Below are 19,992 nucleotides of genomic sequence, written 5' to 3'. Positions count from 1 at the left end.
TAAATGACAGTCTAAGATTGAGAGCGCCCAGAGAGTTGCTTTATTTATGTAACCAGCAAGTGTCTCATCGAGGCCTTAACTGCACCACAAACTACTAGTGTGGCAAACGTATATAGGGCTCAATTATCTTGGAAGAATTTAAGGATATCTGGATCTAGTGGCTATCTCCGGTGGCTGCATCAAGAGCTTACTTGGCCCTCAACCCTGTATCTTAGTTTCTGACAGAATCAGATTCCACTTGGGCAATGAACACCTGCAGTGATCCCAGCTTATGAAAGACTCAAGAGTAAGTCAGATGCCACTATGAGGTCTTGGATTGAACTGAACGGGAGTATTATCCAACCTGACACACGAACACCCGCTGAGCTCCTCGTTAACCATGTAGATTTATTTGGAATAGCTCTGTATTGTTAGTATTATTAGATAAATCCAACCCACTAATTTGTGTCATCATTCAGATCTCTATCTGCCCCGGAAATGTGGCTTCCCAGTGAAACGCCATGTGCTTACTATATGACAGTCTATCAGAGCTCGGCTTTAGCGGGGTTACCATTTTCAGCGCCGTTCTAACCCCGTCATAGAAGAATGAAGATTCAAAGGATAAATTCCTATAGATAATAGCGAGCACGACCGAGGATTCGTGCTAAAGGAGAGTATACCTACGGACTCGAGTCTCGTTCGCCGACTCGCAACGAGTGACCATAACCAACAGACCTGCACATGATAACCCTATTATCCATAATTCCAGCATGCCAAACCACAAGGCATTGGTCTTGCACTCTCGAGACCGACCACTCGTACTCGAACAGGTTCCCCGCCTAGGAGCCAAGGCTGGGCAGGCTGTTGTCCGAATTCTGGCCGCGGACATTGTGCCTTATATGGCAGAGGTCCTCAACAATTCCCGCCCTTATCCGCTCTCTCTGCCCATGACTCCAGGTAACACAGCTATTGGCAGAGTGTTCGAAGTCGGTCCTGATGCTGTTCACCTGACCCTTGGACAATTGGTGTTCTGCGACATCACAATCCGCGGCCGGGACGATCCATCCACGACCATCCTGTTCGGTATCCACGGGGGTGGGCCAGCAGCGCAAAGACTTATGGATGGCTAGTGGAGAAACGCAACATATGCCGAGTACACGGCGTTCCCTTTGGAGAACCTCCACCCCCTGGACGAGGACCGGTTGATGCGGATGGGATATACCATCAATGACCTGTGCCTGATGCCGGTGTGTCTGGTCCCGTTCGGCGGACTATCAGAGATCGACGTCCGACCGGGCGAGGTCATCATCATCGCGCCAGCAACGGGGCGCTACGGCGGCGTCGCGGTCCTCGTCGCGCTCGCGATGGGCGCGACGGTGATTGCGGCGGGCAGGAATGCCGCTGCTCTCGAAAACCTGGTGAAGATCCATTCGACGGCTCGTCTGCGGACTGTGAGGCTGACGGAGGATGCATCGCGCAATACCGAGCTCTTTCGCGAGGCGGCTGGGACGTCGAAGGGTGTCGACGCTTATATCGATTTCTCCCCTCCGGCTGCTTGTGGGAGTACCCTGTTTCCCGCTGCGGTTGGGGCGCTGCGCCCTTTTGGCCGGTGTGCACTGATGGGGGGCATGCCAGGGACTATCGAGATACCTTATCTGGATGTTATGTTGAAGAGTCTCAGGATACAGGGTCGATTCATGTATGGAAGACTGCATATCCAGAGGATGGTTCAGATGATGGAGTCCGGGCTGCTACCGTTGGGGAAGAAAGCCGGCATCCATCATACGGAGGAATACGGCCTCGAGGCCATCAATGATGCTCTCGATGCAGCAGGAAAGCTGACCGGCTGGGGTAGGCATGTGGTGCTGAAACCATAGCATCCCAAGTTCGGGAAAATCTGGCCTATGATCTGGTGGTGAGTGGAAGACCAGCTGACGAATACGGATGACGGAAGAGGGAGACCATCCAATGGATGGAAACTGGAAACTTGGTGGTCATCTATCTGAGAGAGAGAGAGAGAGAGAGCGGGGGGGCGCAAGCTATCTACATGGCTGGGGGGACCGTTTGCCAACCTCAGGCAGCCGCGATTATGGCGTTACAAAGACATTGTGGCATGCTTGTTTCGCCAACCTATCTCTCATATTGCTTGGTTACATAATTTACGCCCCAATCCATGGATGCTCAGATAAATCAAAAAGTACCTGATATACCTCCCAATCCACCCGCAAATCCAGAGAGCGTCTCGTGCAGATGATCTGAATTGCACCGAACAGACACTCTCATAGTCGCATGAGAGACCAAGATTCCAGCCCATTGAAATAAGCTAGGGTGGTAATAACTCAGACTAGAGAGGTGATGTGCATTAAACCCAATCAGGAAGTGTTTGAGTAGATAACTAGAGTTGCGGATATGATGCTACAGTTAACTAACACAACGCTCATCCATGAACAAGAACCCCAACCATACAACTCAACAACCAAACCCAAGATAACCACAATGGATCGACAGACCCTATATGTAGAACAGGGCATCAGTCTCACCATGTGGACATGGACGTTACGTTAATTCGCGCAGAACGCTGGATGCTTTTCCCTGGCAGCGCGCATGATGTCATAGGCCGGTTGTGCGGGCGAGATCCGCGGCAACGCCGTGCCTGGTTCGTTGGCGGGTTTGACGCCATCAACCAAGGACTGGAGCGGTGGGGCTACTCTGGAGTGCGGACTTGAGTTTCGTGGCATACATCATTGTGATGTTTTGGATGCCATGTTATACTGGAGCTGGCCGGTTGGGGTTGGAGATTGCGGGGCATCTGGTTTCCTGATTAGGGAGGCGTGGTGGCATAGGGATCTGATCGTCATTACTGTTGATGTCGGTACGAGGGAGATTGCTGGTGGTGCATGGTGCTCGATTTGGAAATTTTTTTGATTGTTTTCTTATGGTTAAAGGTTTCCGATGATATATACATGAAATGCAGTCGACGCTCTGTCGATGTTGTTGAATGGTGTCCATCACATCAAAAGACAACGCTAGCTCTTCCCTCCGAAGCATCATAGCTGGAAACAATGAAAGTTGCAAGTTGAAACGAAACGGGATGAAACGGAATGTAATGAAAATGAAATCAAAAACACAACCATCATCACGGTCATGAAGGTGGCATGGTCGCTGGCACACCTATTAGGCAGGGCTATCTAAGAAGATCAGGGGTCTCTAAATATGTATAACGGAAGGTGAGTATGCGTATCCCGGTGCGTCTCGAAGAATCAAAAGACTGCAGTTGGGAGACGGAAGAGAGAAATGGAAGAGGGGGTTTTGGGGCTGCGGTTACGCAGCAAGTCTCTCTCCGGCGGATGTGTATAAAGTATAGCCCAAAAAAAGAGGGAGTCGGTGGGATATCGACAAATGAAGAACCGGCTTGCGGTCACGCTGGGGAAGGAAGCCATGGAGGTGATGGGAGTCAGGCGATTATTTACTCGTCGTCGTCAGACTCCTCCTTCGCATCCATCCAGCCCCGAGACATCTCCACAGCCTTCGACCACCGTTTGTACATGCGCCCACTGGCCTTCTGGGAAATCTTGGGTGTGAAGGTGGCGCGGTTGGCGCGGTTCATATATTTGAGGTCGGCGAAATCCTTCCAGACGTCGATGGCGAAGGCAGCGGCGATGGCGGCACCGAGGGCAGTGGTTTCGTGCATTGCAGGTCGCTCGACGGGGATCTGAATGAGATCGGCTTGTGTCTAGATAGAGGAGAAAATCAGCGAAGGAGTCATTTCCCTCCACAGAAGAGCAGATACCTACCTGCATGCAAATGTCGGAGTTACTCATGCCGCCGTCCACGGCCAGTTCCGTCAGCTTCTTGCCGCTGTCCATCTCCATGGCGTCTAGGATGGCTTTTGTCTGGAAGCATGCGGCCTCCATGGTAGCGCGGGCAATGTGCCCTCGTTGGGTGTGGTGGGTGATACCCCCTGTGGGATGTCAGCCAGGATCCTTCCCTCGGATGTCACATTAGACCAAGGAATAAACTCACAAATGGTTCCCTTGGCGTCATCAATCCAGTATGGTGCAAAGAGACCACTGAAGGCAGTGACGAAGATGCAGCCTCCACTGTCCGGGACAGTGGCGGCCAAGTCACTGACCTTGCGCGAATCGCGGAAAAAGCCCAAATTGTTCATCAGGAACGACACACCACTGCCTGCCACGGCCACGCTGCCTTCCAAGGCATACACGGGCTTACGATCCCGGCCCAGCTGGAAGCCAACGGTGCCGAGGAGGCCGTGCTTGGAGATCACGGGCTTCTCGCCCACGTTATAAAGAAGGAAGCAGCCAGTGCCGTAGGTGTTTTTGGCTGTCCCGGGGGTGAATGCGCAGTGGCCAACCAGTGCCGAGGCTTGATCACCCAAGCAGCTAGTGATGCGAGTTCCCTCCAAGGGGCCCTCGTAAATCTCGCCGAAGCCCTCTTTGTCCGCCGAGGGGAGAATCTCGGGGAGACGAATCTTCTTGGGGTCAATGTCGAAGAATTTGAGCAGACGGTCGTCATATTTCAGGGTTTCGAGGTTCATGAACATCGTGCGGGAAGCGTTGGTCACATCGGTGACCAGGCGCTTGTTCTGGGGGCCTCCGTTCAGGTTATAAATGAGCCACGAATCAACCGTGCCGAAAGCAGCACGGCCCTCATCGTAGGCTGACCGGACGTCCGGGAGATTGTCGAGCATCCACCGCAGGGTGACGGAAGAGGGGTATGTGGAGAGGGGCAGACCACAGATGTTGACCAAGTCGTCGGCGCCTGGCTTGGCCTTAAGGTCGCGCACGAGATTCATCGTGCGGGTGTCGGTCCAAGTGATGGCATTGTGCAGAGGCTCGCCAGTCTCCCAGTCCCAGACTAGAGCGGTCTCTCGCTGACTGGTGATACCGACGGCTTCCACGTCGGATCTAGAGTGGCCGAGGGCGAGGAAGGTCTTCATCGCCTCTTCGATACAGATAAAGACGGACTCCACCAATTCGTAAGGATCCTGCTCGTGCCATCTGAACAGAGTTGCGGGGGGTTCTGGTTAGTGGCGGTTTCCAACAGAAGCGGGGGGGGGGGGGAGCGAAAGATGGGAGAGTTGGAGAGGGCCCTGCATACCCTGGATGCTCATGAATCTGACGGAACTCGGTCTGGTATTTGGCGATGGGCACGCCTGTGCAGTCGAAGATGATGAAGCGAGTACTAGTGGTACCCTGATCAATGGTGCCAATGAAGCGATCCTTGAGATCATCGCTGCGCCGTTCCTCGTCCTGGAGCAGCGAACGATCCCCGTCGTCGGTTTGTACAGGGTGCGGTCGCACGTCGAAGTCCCGGTCCTCGGCCTCTGCGGGCTCGGAGTCCCCGTCCACACTGGCACTGTCCAATTCAAAAGGGTTTCGCATCTTCAGGTGTTTGGAATTGGAAGGTAGGGGAGAGAAGAATTGAAGTGACGTGGCAATGCGGGAGAACGTAGGGAAGGGAAGAGGGGGGGGAGGGGATTACGCCCGTGCCTAGGAGGGGGAGAAGGACTACAGCAGTGGCGGTGGGCGATACGGGGGGAGCTCCCAGGTCGAAGAGAGTGGAGCGTGACGTACGAGGGGCGAGAGGAGAGCAGGGAGAACGACTTCTTTTTATCCAAGAGAGTGGGCCACAATCCCAGAGTGGGGGGGCCGCCAAATCCGGTTCGGGGTTTTTTTCTGATCAGAAGACCTCGTCACCCCCCACTCTGGAGACTTGGAGAACCGGGCATTGTCGACAATCGATGTACATATGGACAGGTATAGCTCGAGGTGTGTCGAGCTCTCGCTCGGCCCTGTCTATATCCTCCCTCTCCCATCCCTCAACTCAATGCGATTGTCTCTTTGTGAGAACTCTATCACTCTGCTTTTTATATCTCTGGCCTCGTCGTTCCTTTTGCCAACGCAATTGAGCCCCGTCGATCGGCCACATGACACGCTCCATTTTTCTCCCCTGGTTCTAGACCTCCACCCCTCCCCCCCCCCCCTTTTTTTATTATAGATTTATAGATGGACTATAAATTGATAAATGGGGTCAACTATCGTGCATACGCCCGCTAGTTCCCAGCGGGCGTCCCAGTGTCGCCCGCTGATTCACGGAGAAATGCGGAAGAATTGCTCTTATTTGGGTTTGTTTGGGGTCGTTCGCCTTCCATTGCTTCGACAGGCTACCAAAGAACATTCCTGGAGACGGGCCCTAGTCGCAGCCAAGAACACTCCACGAAGCCGGATCGCCCTTCCTCCCCTCTCTCCTTCTTTCCCCCCCTGCCACCCCCTGGATAAACTGGCTGTCCCACATCCCTCCCCAAACCCCAAGAATCCAAGAATTCCACGCACATCAAGACGCACGAGTGCCAAGGTTGATATCTCGGCACAACCATCCCCTTCTCCCCCTTGGGTCATCATATCACAATGCGAACATGAACAACTTGGAACTCGGCTCAAAATGACTCGGCAGCCCAATCACGTCGCCGCCGCCAACGGGTGATGACGTCTTGGATCCATGGGGGAAGGTCTGGAGAACCGGTCTCCAGCCTCGGTCCTATAGGAGGCAACAAGGTGCCCGCAGGGACGGGTCGAGGCCACATCTGTAGATGTGTACACACATATATCCAGGTAGAGGACCAAATCCAAAATTGAGATCGTGGAAGAGGAACACAACGAGGATCGCTGGCGCTGCCAGGGACGGGGACGTGCGCGTTAGCAGATCACGCGAGGAGCAGAAAAAAAAGAGAGGGGAACAAAGAAGGGACGATCCTGCGGGAATGGACAGTCTGGCGCTCGATTCGCGCCCGTCCATCGCATCCGGCACTCGGAGTGGTAAAATGCAGCTCGGCTCGCCTTACCTTCCCCCTTTTCTGCGCTGCTCGTTATGCTTATGTGTCGTGCAACCTACTGCCAGGTCGGATTAGGAAGGCCCCTCTTTTTCGCATTGGGGACGTTATTATTCTTTTTTGCTCTGCAATTTTGTTGATATGATATGACATTATACAGATTTTAATTCTGATTCGAATTTGAGCCGAACTTCTTTTCTTTTTCTTTATATTTGTTCATTGCATACCTCTGGGGGAAGAAAAAAAAAGTACGTAGATTACAATAAATAAACTTGGTTTCCCACTTTTAGGATCGACGGGCTCAGGTTTTTTTTTTCTTTTCTACTTATGCAGCCGAGGCCTTCCCTTGCCTTGGACCGGGGAACTCGGCCTCCAGGCCCGCTGACCAGCGGGGCCGAGAGGGCGGCAACCCGGACTGCTGAGGACATCTGTAGTATCAATGGCGGGCTGGCGCCGAGTCGCCGAGGACTAGATTCTCATCATGACTGCGTCGGGACCCAGTTTTGGAATTTGATTTCCAATGTTTGTCTTTGGCAGCGCTTAATGCGGTTTAGTTGGTATTCATGCACGTGTGCTGTCGCTGGACTACGTTTCTTTTTCTGGTTGGCGTGCACCGCGGCGTAGCGCGGGACGAGGAAATATATCTTGGAAGTATATCTTTTCTTTTCCCGACGGAATCCGGACTCTTCAATTGAACAAAGGAAAGGAAAATAGCTTTCAGCCCTAGTGCGTTCTGCGTATATTCTACAGGAAATCACGGGGAAATGCAAACATGGAGAGAGAACGCGGGGGGTTCCAAGGCCCCTCCCGCCAACAGGGGGGGTTACAGATCGTGGTGTGGAGAGGTCAATTTACTCCTCATCCTGGCCCAGCTCGGCCTTGCGGCGAGCCACAGCCTCCTCCTTCTCCTTCTTCTGCAGGAAGATCAGAGCGTTGATCTTGTCGGTGATGGTGTGCTCCGAGGCGATGGTCTGCTGAATCTGCTCGCGGCCGATCAGGGTGGCGACGATGCTGGCACCGACAACGAAGGTCAGCACGAAGCGGTACATGCCGTACCAGTGAGGAGCGCGGCCGGCGGCGGCGGCGCGGGCGTCGTTGTAGTACAGGAAGGTGAAGGCGAGGAACTGGCTGATCAGAGCGTACTCCACGGGGAGCAGCAGGGTCGGCCAGGCCACGGCCGGGGCGATGACACCGGCAGCGTAGCGGCGGTAGCCGAACTTGCCGCCGTAGCCGGCCCACTCAAGACCCCAGTGGATGGCACCGAGGAAGGACAGGATCTAGGTGCCAAGACTGATCAGCAGGGTGCTTATATCAAAACGTCAGATATCGGAGAAGTCACTTACCACGGCACCGTAACCAACCTGGATGGGCTCCAGCATGTGCAGCATCAGCTCAGCGCTCTGGCCAGAGAAGATCAGACCGTCACCAGCACTGGCGGCGTGGTTGATCTCGTAGGAGAGAGCCACGGTCTGGAGAGAGGTAGCCAGGTAGGGGATCACACCGGCCATACCGAGGGCGAGAGCCTCCTTAGGCACCTCCGCCAGGCTGAAGGTGTCCTTGATCACTTTCTATACGCGAATTACGCGATCAGTTTGGTGGTTCGGGAGTTGACAATAGTTGGATAGGGACACATACAGCCTCGGACTTCATACCGGCCATCACATCGACATTTTCGTCATCCTATGACGAACCAATTAGCACCATTGAAGCCCCCGCATATCACCCGTCCCTTGAACATCTGTTTACCTTGGCGGAGGTCGAGGCGTAGCGCACGAGAGCAGTGGTAACGGGCTTGTGAGCGGCGAGCGCGAAGCTCGGGGAAGCAGTCGGGCGGATCGCGCGGGCAGACGAGGTCAACTGGGCCTTGAAGATGGAGTTACCCAGGGACGAGCGAGCCACAGAGGCATTGGAGCTCGAGATGGCCCGGAGCACGGAGCGGGCAGCGGTGGTGCGGTAGAGCATGGCGGGGGGAGATCACAGCTTTTCGTGTGAAGTCGGGTTAGCGATTGCGCGGAAACGAACGCCTCGGGTATGGCGAAAAGGTACGATCAACACACCCAATTGGCCTCTAGAAGAGCTGGAGCGGAGATTGGTGAGTGGAGATGAGGGTATCAACCCGGAGAGGGACTCGAGATCGAAGTCGGGGAGGCCGTGGATTTCCGGGAGAGAGCAAATAGGAACATCCAGAAATGAAGTGACAGAGTCGTGAGGTGTGGTCATCGGGCGGACCGTAGCGACCCGAGCAGCAGTTTCTGCCTCAGGCAATAAGAGAGAAAACCCGGGGATCCCGTGATAGGCACGTGAGAGATTTGGGGGGCGCAGCCCTAGGGTGACTAAGCCCCAATGCGGCACGGGACCGACGTCACTCTGCGTGAGGTAAACAAGCGTACACTCCAGTACAGTACAAAGCGCTCAGGTTGCGATAGTCTTCCATAGTGTTTGTTCGTTAATTATTTTGAGATTCAAGACCGAGAGATACTGCATCCCTCGTCCTTCGACTTCCAGCATGGGTGTTTCGTATTTGTAAAAAAGGGGGTGATGAAGCAGTACATAGTAGTATGGGGACCCCGACCGGTCCTGCTTGAGGAATGAACGAACGTCTCCCTAGTCCGGTACCGTGCGCCGTAGGCGGTACGCCAGGTTGAGTGACAGATACATAGCCTCTCTTCTTGATCCACGCAATCAGGGCCATTGGCTTGGCTTCGACTTCGACTTCGACTTCGATACCCAAGCCACTCTGTCGCATCGTTGGTCACTCACTCCCCTTCCCTCGCCATCCCTCTCTTTGCTTCTTCCTTCCCCCACTCTAGCTCATTGATCCCGCGCACCTGGTATCGCGTGCAATCAATCTGCTCGACTTGGATGGCTTGAGCGGACCCTGATAGTGAGGGTTTCTGGAATAGACCCCTTGAATGCTTGAATGTGTGAAAGCCTCCCACTTCCTTGCGCGGGATCTCACAGCGAGCACTCACTGACTGACCCCGTCTTTCAGAGCTAGGTCGAATATCGTTGACGAACGACCCACCCACCCTGTTCAGCGACATCATCAACCGGCCTTAGAGCCCAGCCTCCTGGGCCTGGTCTACGACCGTACCCAGCAACCATGTTGGAGGGAGTGGTTGCCAACCTGCTCAATCGCTTCTTGGGCATCTACGTCAAGAATTTCGATGCGAAACAGCTCAACATCGGAATCTGGTCGGGCGATGTTAAGCTGCGCAATCTCGAGCTGCGCCGGGAAGCACTCGATCAACTACGTCTCCCCTTGAACGTTGTCGAAGGCCACCTTGGCGAGCTCACATTGTCGATTCCATGGTCCAACCTTCGAGGCAAACCGGTGAAGGTCGATATCGAAGATGTCTTCTTGCTCGCGGCACCGAAGGAGGATGCGGACTACGATCCCGACGAGGAGGACAAACGAGCCCATACATTGAAGATGGAACGAATCGAGAGCGCTGAACTTCTTCGCGAGCGCAATGCGGAAGGCATGAGCCAGGAGGAGCAACGCCGAAACCAGAGCTTCACGCAAAGTATGATAACGGCAGTGGTGGACAACCTACAGATCTCGATTAAGAACGTGCATTTTCGCTACGAAGACTCCCTCGCTTCGCCCGGCCATCCGTTTGCTGCAGGCTTGACTTTGAAAGAACTCAGTGCCGTCAGCACCGACTCGGAATGGAACCCGACCTTCATTCAGTCGACTTCCGACACTACACACAAGCTGGCAGTCCTTGGTGCTTTGTCAGTATATTGGAATACAGACGCGACCCTTCTAGGAACTGGACGAGGTTCTGATATTGGTGCCGAGGCCCAGGGAATCAGTCATGATGAGTTGATGGACAAATTGCGCAGCACAATTGATAACGGCGAAGGTAACCAGTTTATGCTTCGTCCTGTCAGCGGCCGTGCAGGCTTGGAGATGGATAAGTCAGGCAAATATGACCGCCCGGCTATGAAAGCACGATTACTGTTCGACGAGCTTGGCTTTGTCTTGGATGACAACCAATACCGTGATGCCTTGATGCTGGTGGACCTCTTCCATTACTTTATTCGCCACCAGGAGTACAAACGATTCCAGCCTAAATGCTCAGTGAAGGAGAACCCTCGCTCATGGATGAAATTCGCCGGAGAGGCAGTCCTCAGCAAGATCCATGATCGCAATCGGCGATGGACGTGGGACTACATCAAAGAGCGCAGAGACGATCGCATTGCGTATATCCACTTGTTCAAGAAACGGAAGCGAGAAGAGACTCTCACACCGGATGAGACCCAGGAGCTGGAAAAGCTGGAATGGAAGCTCAACTACGAGGATATTCGATTCTGGCGATCTCTCGCCCGCAATCAGCTTCGCAAAGAGAATGTCGGTATCAAAAAACCCGTTCAACAACAGTCATGGTCGGAATGGATCTGGGGCGCCAAGAAGGAAGAGACCGAGGAGCCTGCCATTACCGAGGAGCAGCGGCAGGAACTTTATAACGCTATTGATTGGGACGAGAAGAAGGCACTCGCTGAGAGTGTGGATGTTCCCCGAGAATGGGTCAAGCTTCAAATCAACTGGAGTCTTCGTGCCGGCAGCTTTACCCTCAAGAAAGATCCCCATGGGGTGGCTAATGAGGTCATGAAGCTCGTTTTTGATAATTTCCGAGCAAAGGCTCTCCAGCGCCCCGACTCTTATCTCCTTGACATCGACCTCGGTGGTCTGAAGATGTACGACGGTACGACTGCCGGCACTCTTTACCCTCAGATCGTCAAAGTCAAAGACTCTCCCGAATCTGGCAAGGACCAGCAACAAAGCACAGACGATGATGAACTGGCGTCCGAGGCCAGTGCAGATGATATAGTTGACGAAGACAGCCTGTTCCATCTGCAGCTGGAGAAGAACCCGTTGGAGAGTGACGCAGATTCGGCAGTGAAAGTCAAATTAAAGAGTATTGAGGTAATTTATAATCCTCGATTCCTCGTGGGGATTGTCAAGTTTTTCGAGCCGCCTGAGCGACACATGGAGTCAATCGGAGCACTGTTGGACTCCGCCGGGGCTACCGTCGAGGGTCTGAGGCAGCAAACACGAGCAGGCTTGGAGTTTGCTCTGCAGGAGCATAAGAAGGTCGATGCCCAATTTGACATTCACGCACCCTTAATCATTGTTCCAGAGAGCATCACCCAAGAGAGCTCTCTTTGCTTGATCCTTGATGCGGGTCATGCCAGTGTCAATAGCGAGCTGGTCGATCGACAGGCAATGCGTGATCTCCAATCCAAACAAAGTCAACAATACGAAGAAGAAGACTACAAGCAGCTTGAACACCTGCTGTACGATCGATTTCTTATCAAATTGGATTCGACCCAGCTTCTGATTGGCCCTGGAGTGGAAGCTACTAAAGCGCAGCTGCATTCAGGTGTTGAATCCAAGAACTTCCACATAATCGACCGCATCAATGTGGATTTTGTTCTGGAGATGTGCATCGTCCCTAAAGTGACTCAGCTCACCCGGACACGTATATCGGGAAACTTGCCTGAGCTGCACGCATCCATGTCAGACACTAAATACAAGGGCCTGATGAAATTAATCGACATTGCTATCCCTAGTTTTGATGATGGAATTGACTCTTCTGCCGAGACGGCCAAGGCTGCCAGCGAGCAGGCCGCAATCGCAACACGAGCCAGATCGGCATCTTTCCAACCATCAGCCCGACGAGATCTTCCTGTGGTCGATGAAGAGTTTGAAGCGGAATCTGAAAATGACCAAGCCACAAAAAGCCTAGAGTCTAATAATAACATCCACCGTCGAGACTTTGAATTCAAATTCAATGTTGGCCTACTGCGTGGCTCGCTATTCCGCTCCGACTCTCAAGATCCGCTGAAAGACCAGTTGTTGGTGGAGTTGGTTGCTGAGGGCTTTGAGCTTGATTATTACATGCGTCCCTACGATATGGTCGCCGAGGTCATCCTGAAGTCTCTCAGTGTGGATGACTATATTGAGGAGAATCCCGTGCCGGAATTCAAAAGGATTATTTCATCTAAAGGATTCAACGCTGACGAGGACAAGGATCTCTTCCATTTAAAGATGGTGCGAGTAAAGCCCGAGTCTCCGGAATTCGAATCAACCTACGAGGGTGTTGCAATGAACCTCGACATATCAGTGTCTACCATTAATCTTGTCGTGACAAGGAAGACATTGCTTACTCTCCTGGACTTTATTTTGCTCACTTTCACCAGTCCACAGCAACCGGACAACCGAGACCCACAGACAAACAAGGCCATTCAAGACACAGCCGGTGCTGATCAGAAGCCTCAACAGGCTGGAAAGCTTCGTATAAAATCGAACCTGAAGAGTATTGCTCTCATTCTCAACAACGATGGGGTTCGATTAGCGACGTTGAGTTTGAATACTGCAGACGTCGGTATCTTCCTCGTTGGCCGTGGTATGACCATTCAATCTCGAATTGGCAGTTTGACCCTTGTCGACGATGTCAACTTGGGTGCTTCTGAAGAGTCAGACGTCCGACGACTTCTCACCATTGAGGGCGACAATTTCGCAGACTTTAAGTATGAAACATTTGACCCTGAAGGCGATTTCTACCCCGGCTATGACTCCGAGGTCTACCTGCGGTCTGGTTCCATCAAGATCAACTTCCTGGAAGAACCTTACCGAAAAATAATCAATTTTCTTGTGAAGTTCGGGAAGATGCAAGCTATCTTCAATGCTGCTCGCCAAGCTGCGGCGAACCAAGCCAACCAGCTCCAGGAGAATGCCTCCCGGATGCGACTCGACATTGTGGTCAAGACACCTATTCTGGTATTTCCACGAGCGATGGCGGATGATCGACCTCGGGATACAATCACCGCTCACCTTGGTGAAATCTACGCGAAGAATGAGTTCATTCCCATGGACGAAGGCAAGGATAGCCCGGTCGTCAATGTCATCTCTACTGGTGTTCGCAACATCCGCTTGACATCCAACTTCCATTTTGAGGACGGCACGGCAGAGGAACTTGAAATGATTCAGAAAGTCAACCTCGACTTCAGCATTTGCTACTTGGAGCATCAAGCAAACAATCCACGCCCAGATGTGGAGGTTGAAGGCTCTTTGTCTCCCATCAATCTTCGCATCTCGCAAAGCCAGATGAAATTCTTGCTGGCGTTGTCCAAATCCATTCCTGGCGCATTTGCAACGGATGCTGAGCAGCAAGAGCTTGAGGCACTGGAGTCTTTGCCCTCTTCGGTGACTGAGCCTACAAGAGAGGCCACATCTAAGGCTGTTCAGGCCCGAGAGGACCAACAAGTAACGAAACCGGATGACAGTACAAGCAAAGAGGTCTGGGTCCGGCTTGACATGATTTTCAAGGTCGACAGTGTTGGGCTGGAGCTTATCCTGGCCAACGATAACCAGCCCGCTGGCAACTTGGAGGACTCAAGCCTCTCAAAGTTTTCTCTTAACGATACAAGAGTCAAACTCCGCATGTTGACAGACGGTTCCATGGAGTCGGAGCTGCTTATCCACTCGTTCTCAATCCGCGATAGCCGTCGTCAGGACTCGAACAAGTTCAGGAACATCATGTCCCTGATCAATAACGATGTTCAGCAGCAGTTCATGGCCAGCGTGACCATGTCTCCTGGTCCCGACAAGCATCTCATTGCCATGTTGACCATCGACAGCCCTCGAATTATGTTTGCCCTCGATTACCTATCCGCTTTGCAGTCGTTCAGCAACTCTGCATTTGCCTCTGAACAGCCCGCTGAAGCCGGGAAAGAGGGACACGACTCGCCCGATGAATCAGAGTTAGCTTCTGAAGCAGGTACGTCTGACAAGGCTACGACGGAAGTGTCCTCCGGGGCTAGTCAAGGTGGTAGTAGCACTGTTTCGTTCCGAGTCAACTTGGTTGATGCCCAAGTCATTATGGTGGCCAACCCTGCAATTCCCCACTCCGAGGCTATCGTTCTAGGCACAAAGGAAATTCTTATTTCCCATCAGAATGTGTCGACTTTGCAAATCCAAAAAGTTGGCATGTTCTTGTGCCGCATGGATAAGTTCGAAACCAGCCGGCTTCGGATTCTGGACGATTTCACGGTTGAAATATCTGTCGATAGTCGACCCCAAGAAAAGGGATCCGCTCTCACCTCGATTGAGGTCCACGTTGAGCCTCTGGTTCTTCGTCTGTCTCTGCGTGATATTTTGATGGCGATTCAGATCGTCAACAAGGCATCTGAGATGAGAGCTCGGAACTCCCAGCCAATTGAGAGTGGCGAAACCAAGAACATCCCCGATTCCAAGACCACGAGGGGTCGGTCAGCTAGCAAGACTTCATCTTCCTTGGCTACAAGAAACCGTCCGCGCGTTAGTCAGGCGGTTGACACTCCTGACAACAGTGTTACACCGCAAAGCTCCGCTGTTCTCAAGCGCGAGGAAATATCTGCGAAGGTTGATGGCGTCAGAGTCATCCTCATTGGTGACTTGCATGATTTGCCATTGCTCGATTGGAGTGTCAAGAAGTTCAACGTGGATGTACGGGACTGGTCGTCTACCTTGAGCGTCGACACCAATTTTGATACATTCGTCAACGTCTACAATTTCTCCAAGTCATCATGGGAGCCATTAATCGAGCCTTGGCAACTGGGGATCCACGTTGCCAAGGAGATCAACCCGGACGTCTTCTCAATCGATGCCTATTCGCATAAGAACATGGAACTCACTGTGACCTCTGCGACGATCGCTCTCGCTTCCAAGTCGTTCCAGTTCCTCTCCACCGATGAGGATGTGCTCTCCAAGCCAAGAGGCGCTGATGCCCCGTACAGAATACGTAACTATACTGGATTCGATCTTCGAGTATGGGCTGACGTGAGCGCGGGAGAGGAAGGCCCCGCTGCCAAGTTGGCGGATGGCGAGGAGTATCCATGGCGATTCGAGGACTCCATGGCTGTTCGAGAGACTCTTACTCCGGAAGGTCATGGCGGTATTGTTGGAGTCAAGCTAGAAGGCAGTGGGTTTGACAGTATCAATCGCATTCCTGTCGTGCGAGAAGGAGAGGTTGTTTACAGCTTGAAGCCCAAGCGTGAAAATGTGCTTCACCGTTTACTCGTGGAAGTCAAGCTAGGAGCCGACAACGTTAAGTACATCACGTTCCGCTCGCCGCTTCTCGTGGAGAACAACACCCAGATTCCCGTGGAACTTGGTGTGTTCAGCCCTGATGACGGTCATCTTCTGAAGATTGAGAAGGTCTTGCCGGGCGATGCTCGCCCGGCACCAGTCGGGTCGGCATACCTTCACTCTGTTGTCATTCGGCCCGACCAGGGCTTTGGATATGACTGGTCAAACCAGCAGCTGTTTTGGAAAGATCTGATGCGGCGACCTACCCGCACTGTTAAGTGCGTCAGTGAAAGTGGGCAGCAGTCGCCTCCGTTCTATTTCCAGGTGAACGCAACGTATGACAGCAAGGACTCGCTCACAAAGACGTATCCTTACATGAGAATTCGAATCTTCGCACCAGTGGAGATCCAGAACCTTTTGCCCTTTGACTTCAAATATCGCATCTACGACAAGAACACCAAGAAGGATTGGACGAACTTCCTGCGAAAAGGTGGTGTGAGCCCAGTTCATGTTGTAGAGCTATCTCATCTACTGCTGCTCAGCATTGACCTCGAGGATACTGTCTTCCGACAGAGCGAATTTGCTATCGTCAACGGAAACGCCCAGGACTATCGAAGGGAGCACACCCTGTCATTGAAAGACGACCGCGGGCTTCAACTGAAATTGAAGCTTCACTACTTCAATGTTCCCAACAGCGGTGGTGCTTTCAAGGTCTCTGTCTTCAGTCCTTACCTCATCTTGAACAAAACTGGACTGCCTATGGACATCCAGAGCAAGGCATTCCTCCAATCTGCACGTAGTGCTGCCGGCCAGGGAATGAGAGTCGACCCAAGAGAAGGTGGTCGTGCACTGCCATACATGTACTCTTATGGAGCAGACGACCAGAAGAACCGTTCTATTCTGAAGATCAGTGATTCAGCATGGAGCAAGCCTCAGAGTTTTGAGGCCCTTGGAAGTACGTTTGAGGTTGTGCTCCCTGACAGGCAGGGCAGGTCTGAGTTCCACTCGGGAGTGTCTGTTGCTGAGGGCGAGGGCAAGTACAAGATGACCAAGGTGGTCACCATTGCGCCGCGGTTCATTTTGAAGAGCAAACTCAACGAAGATATCTTGGTGCGTGAGCCAGGCTCCTCCAACATTCTTCAGATCCAGAGTGGAGGGTTGGTGCCGCTCCACTTCCTTCGGCAAGTTACAGAGAAGCAGCTTTGCCTCTGTTTCCCGGGCGTGAACAACCAATGGTCTTCTCCATTCAACATAGCTGATGTGGGAACTGTCCATGTGAAATTGGCCAAGGCGAATAAGCAACAGAAGCTGATCAAGGTCGATATCATTCTGGAGGGCGCAACTCTGTTCTTGCACTTCAGCTTTGAGTCCCGCAACTGGCCGTACTCAATGCGCAATGAGAGTGACATGGAGTTCATCTTCTACCAAGCCAATCCCAATGTGGAAGACGACGAAGACGACCGATCGAGCAGCTGGCGGCCGATCCGCTATCGCCTACCGCCTCGGAGCATCATGCCGTATGCATGGGATTATCCGGCAACCAAGAATAAGTCTCTCGTGCTCACCTGCCGTGGAAAATCACGACACATCAAGATTGCTGAGATTGGTAACCTAATTCCAATGCGGATCCCACCTGCACAACCCGGCGAGTACCAGAGGATCATTGACATCAACATTGTCGCCGATGGTCCTACCCAGACCCTTGTCCTTTCCAACTTCAAACCATCAAAGAGTATCTACAAGCAGCGGAAGGGCCAGACATCGCAGAGCAGCATGAGCACTGGATTCGAAGTCAAGGAGATGAACTCAGATGTGAACTTCAAGGCTCAGCTTCGCCTGGGTGGTATCGGCATCTCTCTGATCAACCAGAATTTGAGAGAATTGCTGTATCTCACATTCCGTGAGATTGAGATCAAGTATCGGGAGTCGGCGCTTTACCAGACCCTGAATACCACCATAAAGTGGATTCAAATCGATAACCAATTGTATGGCGGTATCTTCCCTATCCTGCTGTACCCCAGTGTGGTGCCGAAGACCGGAAAGGAAATGGAGGCCCATCCCATTTTCCATGCAATGGTCACTCGGGTCAAGGATGATTCATATGGAGTTCTTTACATCAAGTACGCCACATTGCTTTTGCAGCAAATGACGCTCGAGCTGGATGAGGACTTTGTCCTTGCTCTATTGGACTTTGTCAAGATCCCAGGCGCATCGTGGACTGAGGAGCAAGAGGGCAAGCTATGCGACGAGGACCTCAATATCCCAGAACTGCAGCAAAACGAAAACGGCCACGATGTGTACTTTGAGCTATTGCACCTGCAGCCCATGCAGTTAGATATTTCTTTCATGCGGACTGAGCGTGTCAATGTGGAGGATGCCATGCAGCCTTCGAATCCTCTGATGTTCATTGTCCATGCCATGACGATGTCCATGGGAAATGTCAATGATGCGCCTATTCGATTGAATGCGTTGATGCTTGAGAATGCCCGAGTCTCCTTCGGAAGACTGGTCAGCAATGTTCGCGCTCACTACACACAAGAATTCCTGCGGCAGGTCCACATCATTCTTGGCTCGGCTGACTTCCTGGGCAATCCAGTCGGTCTTTTCAACAACGTTAGTTCCGGAGTGGCCGCCATCTTCTATGAGCCATACCAGGGTCTGGTCATGACGGATCGGCCGCAAGAGCTGGGCGTTGGCATTGCGAAAGGTGCTACCACTTTCGTGAAGAAATCAGTATTTGGTTTCTCAGACAGCATGGCGAAGTTCACAGGAAGTATGTCCAAGGGTCTTGCTGCCGCCACCCTGGACAAGGAGTTCCAGGACCAGCGCCGGATGTCCAAATCTCGCAACCGCCCAAAGCACGCTCTGTATGGTATCACGGCCGGTGGAAATGCATTTGCAACTAGCTTGGCCAGCGGCATTGGCGGTCTGGCGCGCCATCCCCTGCAGGGTGCCGAGAAGGAAGGCATGGCCGGATTCTTCAAGGGTGTTGGAAAAGGTGTTCTGGGACTGGCTACCAAACCGGCTATCGGCGCATTTGACCTTGCCTCCAATCTCGCAGAGGGAGTCCGGAATACCACCACTGTCTTTGATGCCGAAGGGCTTGATCGTGTGCGACTGACCCGTTTCATCGGTACCGATGGTATTGTCCGTCCATATTCGCAACGAGAAGCACTTGGACAATTCTGGCTCAAGACCACCGATGATGGCAAGTTTTTCAACGAGGACTACATTGCACACTTGGAGCTCCCAGGCCGAGACATCCTGGTCATGTTGACCTACGCGCGCATCATGCTCGTTCGCACCAAGAAGCTCTATACCGAGTGGGATATCCGCCTGACGGACATTCAAACAATCTCCAAGGAGCGCACTGGAATGAGCATCACGCTCAAGGGTGGTGCAAATGGACCCTTTATTCCAGTGCAGGACGAAAGCTCCCGAAACTGGCTGTATAGACAGATTGCTGTTGGTAAGTACCATGGTCGTATCGTTACCTCGTTGGAATACTCACAGTTTCTTTTAGCTGTCAATGCGTTCAATGAGAAGTATAATGGCCGAGGATAGAGAGGCGCTTGTCCGCCCTATTATGATGATGTCATGAATCTGGTCTGCATTCATTGCTATGGGGAAGAGCAAAAACGAGGAGGGCGGATGGATGCGACTATTTTTGTTTTATTCTTTGTGAAATATGTAGCGTTTGCGATCCTTCCTCGATTGAAGTAAATAGTTATGTCAACGTTCTGTTTTTCATCGGCATTAGTCGGGATCGTGCTAGGCCTAATATTTCCAGTCGTTCACAGCCAAATTCAACTACCTGAGACAGCTGTAGCAGGCTATCTATTACTACTTGGCATAGTTACTATAAGATGACCCCTGACGAAAACTCAGACTGATCAATCCAATGAACTTTGATCCAAGTTCTCTGGCTTCTGAACTGAGTCATTCTCATACTTAGGACTGCGAATTATCGACAAACCTCACTGTAATGGGAAGCACAGCAATTGATATTCACAAATAACTCTCATAAAGTAGAGACAAGAAAAGATTCCATCGTCCGGGTATCATCAACTCTATCGAAGCTCGC

At 52.4% G+C, this 19,992-nt stretch overlaps 5 protein-coding genes across 5 annotated transcripts; 3 read left to right on the top strand and 2 right to left on the bottom strand.

The window, feature by feature from the left end:
* Window positions 1-749: 749 nt before the first annotated feature.
* N7459_001522 (uncharacterized protein) lies at window positions 750-1,109 on the top strand (the record flags this gene model as incomplete). Its single annotated transcript, XM_056940707.1, has 1 exon — window positions 750-1,109. The coding sequence occupies one exon, from the start codon at window positions 750-752 to the stop codon at window positions 1,107-1,109; it is 360 nt and encodes a 119-aa protein (XP_056804987.1).
* A 75-nt stretch (window positions 1,110-1,184) lies between these two features.
* On the top strand, window positions 1,185-1,856 carry N7459_001521 (uncharacterized protein; the record flags this gene model as incomplete). Its single annotated transcript, XM_056940706.1, has 1 exon — window positions 1,185-1,856. The coding sequence occupies one exon, from the start codon at window positions 1,185-1,187 to the stop codon at window positions 1,854-1,856; it is 672 nt and encodes a 223-aa protein (XP_056804986.1).
* A 1,589-nt stretch (window positions 1,857-3,445) lies between these two features.
* N7459_001520 (glycerol kinase) lies at window positions 3,446-5,381 on the bottom strand (the record flags this gene model as incomplete). Its single annotated transcript, XM_056940705.1, has 4 exons — window positions 3,446-3,712; window positions 3,774-3,940; window positions 4,003-4,997; window positions 5,098-5,381. The coding sequence occupies 4 exons, from the start codon at window positions 5,379-5,381 to the stop codon at window positions 3,446-3,448; spliced, it is 1,713 nt and encodes a 570-aa protein (XP_056804985.1).
* Window positions 5,382-7,680: 2,299 nt separating this feature from the next.
* N7459_001519 (DUF3429 domain-containing protein) lies at window positions 7,681-8,791 on the bottom strand (the record flags this gene model as incomplete). Its single annotated transcript, XM_056940704.1, has 4 exons — window positions 7,681-8,106; window positions 8,173-8,397; window positions 8,465-8,509; window positions 8,576-8,791. The coding sequence occupies 4 exons, from the start codon at window positions 8,789-8,791 to the stop codon at window positions 7,681-7,683; spliced, it is 912 nt and encodes a 303-aa protein (XP_056804984.1).
* A 1,141-nt stretch (window positions 8,792-9,932) lies between these two features.
* Window positions 9,933-19,472, top strand: N7459_001518 (membrane morphogenesis protein VPS13; the record flags this gene model as incomplete). The annotated part of the gene is made up of 1 exon (XM_056940703.1): window positions 9,933-19,472. The coding sequence occupies one exon, from the start codon at window positions 9,933-9,935 to the stop codon at window positions 19,470-19,472; it is 9,540 nt and encodes a 3,179-aa protein (XP_056804983.1).
* Between the last annotated feature and the right edge of the window lie 520 nt (window positions 19,473-19,992).

The sequence above is a fragment of the Penicillium hispanicum genome (genome assembly GCF_028827665.1).
Source record: "Penicillium hispanicum strain IBT 35686 chromosome Unknown utg000001l_segment0_segment0, whole genome shotgun sequence".
NCBI classification, from domain to species: domain Eukaryota; kingdom Fungi; phylum Ascomycota; class Eurotiomycetes; order Eurotiales; family Aspergillaceae; genus Penicillium; species Penicillium hispanicum.
This window is presented reverse-complemented; position numbering and strand designations above follow the sequence as displayed.